The 3560-nt window shown below is 56.7% G+C and overlaps 1 protein-coding gene across 1 annotated transcript in view; it reads left to right on the forward strand.

Annotated features, from left to right (window-relative positions):
- LOC103611584 (sulfate transporter) overlaps positions 1-200 on the forward strand; it is a 3338-nt gene extending 3138 nt beyond the window's left edge. The window contains exon 5 of the mRNA XM_017728060.1: positions 9-200. Within this exon, the coding sequence (XP_017583549.1) occupies positions 9-119 (111 nt within the window). The 3' untranslated portion in view covers positions 120-200. The remainder of the gene's footprint in view (positions 1-8) is intronic.
- Positions 201-3560: the final 3360 nt, after the last annotated feature.

Genomic DNA, 3560 nt, shown 5'->3' on the forward strand with positions numbered 1-3560 from the left:
CCTTCCACAGCATCCACGATGCCGTGCAGTTTGCTGAGCGCTGGCACCAGGGGGAAAGCGAGGACAAACAGGATGGTCCCCCAGACCCCGTAGACCTGAACTTCCAGGTGTCTTTGTAGCCCTGTGTGCGAGGGAAGGATTCTAACGGGGCTGGGCTGGGGAGCAGGTTCGGTGTTTGGGCCGTCAGAGCGCGCAGAAGGGGCTGGGATGCTCTGCCGGCGGCTGGGATGGGGCAGGAGGGTGGGGAAGGGGTTTGAGGAGGGGCTGAGCACGGGAGGATGCTCGGGATGCGTCCCAAGGTGGGGAGCAGGGAGCGCTCTGCGCCTGCCCCGCGCGGGCGCTGGGGGGCGCGGGTGAGCCGGGAATTGCCGGCAATTCGGGACGGGACCCCAAAACTCATCCCAGTCCCACCCCCTGCCATGGCACTGTGAGCATCATCCCATTCCAACCCCCCTGACACTGTCCCCCCCTGCCACTGTCCCAGGCTGCTCCAAGCCCTGTCCAACCTGGCCGTGGACACTGCCAGGGATCCAGGGGCAGCCACAGCTGCTCTGGGCACCCTGTGCCAGGGCCTCAGCACCCTCCCAGGGAAGGATTTCTTCCCAAAATCCCATCTAACCCTACTCCCTTTAATTTTGGAGCCGTTTCCCCTTGTCGTGTCACTACAGACTCGTGTGAATCGTCTCTCTCCATCTCTCCCGTGTCCCAGGTGCTCCCACCCTCCTGGCCTGTGGCCACAAAACAGCAGCAACAGCAAAGCACTGCCCTAAGACCAAACAAGTGTCAGAAACTGGGAGTTTGCTCAGCCCACGGCTCTTACTCAAGCCTGCTGCTGCTCAGCTGCAGGGCAGGAGAGGCACTTTCCCTGCTGTTATTTCCAGTCTGGGAGTTGCATGATTTCCACAGCTGAAATGACACATTTCCTCCCCAAAACAGGTACCTGAGCTCACAAATCCTTTATAAACTGGAAATCAGGACACCAGTGCCACAGCCTGCGAGGGCCATTGTTCTCCCAGTGCCGGGAAGGGCCTGGGCTTCCCTTCCAGGGCCAGGTCCTGGCTGCAGCTGGGGACACGGTGCTGTCACTTGGTGCTGTCACAGGGCTGCCCCACGCCTGCAGCACCTTCAGGTGTGCAGCCAGAGGAGCCCCAACTCTGAATGGGACACAGGGATTGTTCTTTCTCCTAGGCTGGGATAGGCAGCATCCTGCTGGCTCCAATTCTGCATCCCATGGGGTGAGTCTGGGCTCTGAAGGCTCCACAGCACTGCCAGATCCCAGAATAGCTTTTCTTCCACTAATTCCATCTGTAAAAACACCTTCTATGTTGCACATTTGGTATGTGACCATCCCCTGGCCCTGTCCAAGCAATGCAGCACCAAACAAATCCTGCTGCAGGGAACTGTGGCTTGGGAGCCCAGGGATGGGAGACTGCTGTAAATAAAGCGTGTGGGAAAGGAATCCTGTGGCTGTGCTCAAGAAAATGCCTTTTTGTGCTCAAAAGATGATTCCAAATGGTTTAAAGAGCTTGGTGTGCCCGGCTGCCTGCAGTCCTTGGGGCAGGGCTGTGCCAGGGGGGCTGAACTGCCCAAAGATCTCCTTGCAGGGAGGGATGGATATTTGTGCTCCAGGTGGGATGCAGCTCTTTCCAAGGATCCTCTCAGGCCATCCCAGCATGAGGGAATTCCCCAGGGAGGTTACATCAGCCACAGAGCAAAGGGGCACTTCAGGGGCTCGACAGTGAGGTAGTAAAAAACTCTTGTTACCTGAGCATCCTCCCCCTTTTTTTGCACAGCACTGCCATCGCTTTCTTTACAAGACTGTTTATGGAGAAAGTTAAACTGGTTTAGTTAGGCTTCAGAGGTATTTATGGTCTCAGTGGGGTCATAAAGGCCCAGCAGGAAATAAACCCAGTGCTGATAATTCCTTGGCACGGGCTGGTGCAATCCAGAGCAGAGATCCTGCACTCCTACCATGGACATGGATCTTCATGTGAGTAACCAGGAGAGCTGTGAAAACACCACAGCGATGCCCAGCAGCTTTTAGGGGTGATAACCTCCTTCCCTGTCCTCTCCAGCTCCTGGGATCTTGCTGGCAGCCCTTGCCCTGCCTGTTTGCCCAGCTCTCCCATCCCACCAGTTCCAGCATTCCCTTCCAGCCCCTCAGTCAAACAACCCCGGCCCCCAGCGTTCCTCCTGTCCCCACACACTGCCCAGGCACTCAAGGACCATTGCTATTTTTATATCACTTTCTGTGAAGAGGCCCAGGGCGGTAAATGACACAGAGGAGGGACAAACGACCCGGCCCAAGGTCAGTTTAAAATCGGAGTTGTGGAAGGTCACTCTGGCCTCCATCCCTTGGATCTCCTGGAGGAGGCAGCTGAGGGCAGGAAGGGCCAGTTCCTGCTGGTGGAAGGGCTCCTGGTGAGGACAGCAGCCCGAGTGCCCCTGTTTGCCAATGTCCCAGCTGGGGACTCACCAGGACCTGCCGCTGTGTCCCAGAGCCAAAGGCTGCACCCCAGGATCCCTCCTGGAGCTTCCCCAGCGGCTGAGGAAAGGCCAGGCAGCTGAAAGCAAATGTTATCCCCCCTGGTAAGCAGCTCACCTGTCGTCCTCCTCCTCCCCCTGCCCACTGCCCGGCCGTGGCTCTATAAATACTCCAGCAGGGTGATAAGGAGAGGATTTGCTGCTGAGGCTTTGTCAGCCGCAGTCGGAGCTGACTGTGCAACTGTTAATTATGGCTCAGCAGCAGCTGGACAGCTTTAAATCCTTTTGATGCTTTGAAATGTTCCCTCTGGGGAAGTTGAAGGAGTAAAGGTTGGGGCTGGTGCTGATTGCTTCCCCTCTGGAAAGCGTTGGAGACACTGATTGCTGCATGGAGGGTTGTTCTCCTCACTCCCAGCGCCTGCTCCTGGAAAAACACCCCCTGGAATGGCAAGGAGTTGCTTCTGCAGCTCTCTAACTGCTGTAAAGCAATTGATGTGCTGCCAGTGTGTGCTTATCTACCTGTGTGCACTTCCCCCAGCAGACAGAACTGAGCTGGAGAGAGAGAGCAGGGAGCTGCAGGTGATGGCACAGGAGTTTCTGGGATAAAAGTCAAGGTTAGGGACAGTTAATGCATCACTGGAGGTGCCCTGGCGACAGAGGAGCCAGCAGAAAGTGGCTTGGGAGAAGCTGTCAGCTCTTGCAGAGGGCCAGAAAAAGAGGAAGGACAGGATGAAACGAGCTGAGGAGGAAAATTGCTCTGGGGAAAATTCATGCAGTGCCCAGGCTCCTCACAGGCAGCAGCGGCCGTGGTCTCTGTGATCTACGAAACAGAGGAGGCAGCCCAGGGGCCGGGAAATCTTCTTGCAGTTGCTGCTTTGCCACTGAACTGCCTCTGCCCTTTTTTCATCCTGGATGGAGAGGAACTGGATGGAGCCAATTTGTCCCACTTTGTGTCTGATGCCTTTCTGCCTTTTAGTCGGGAAGTCCATCAGGGAGAGGAGGCAGATCAAGGCCCCCCTGCTCCTTGTGGGCCCCGTGCTGCCCAGCCCAGGCTCTTTAGTGACAAATCCTGCTGT

Source organism: Corvus brachyrhynchos, unplaced genomic scaffold, assembly GCF_000691975.1.
Source record: "Corvus brachyrhynchos isolate BGI_N302 unplaced genomic scaffold, ASM69197v1 scaffold21, whole genome shotgun sequence".
In the NCBI taxonomy this organism is placed as follows: domain Eukaryota; kingdom Metazoa; phylum Chordata; class Aves; order Passeriformes; family Corvidae; genus Corvus; species Corvus brachyrhynchos.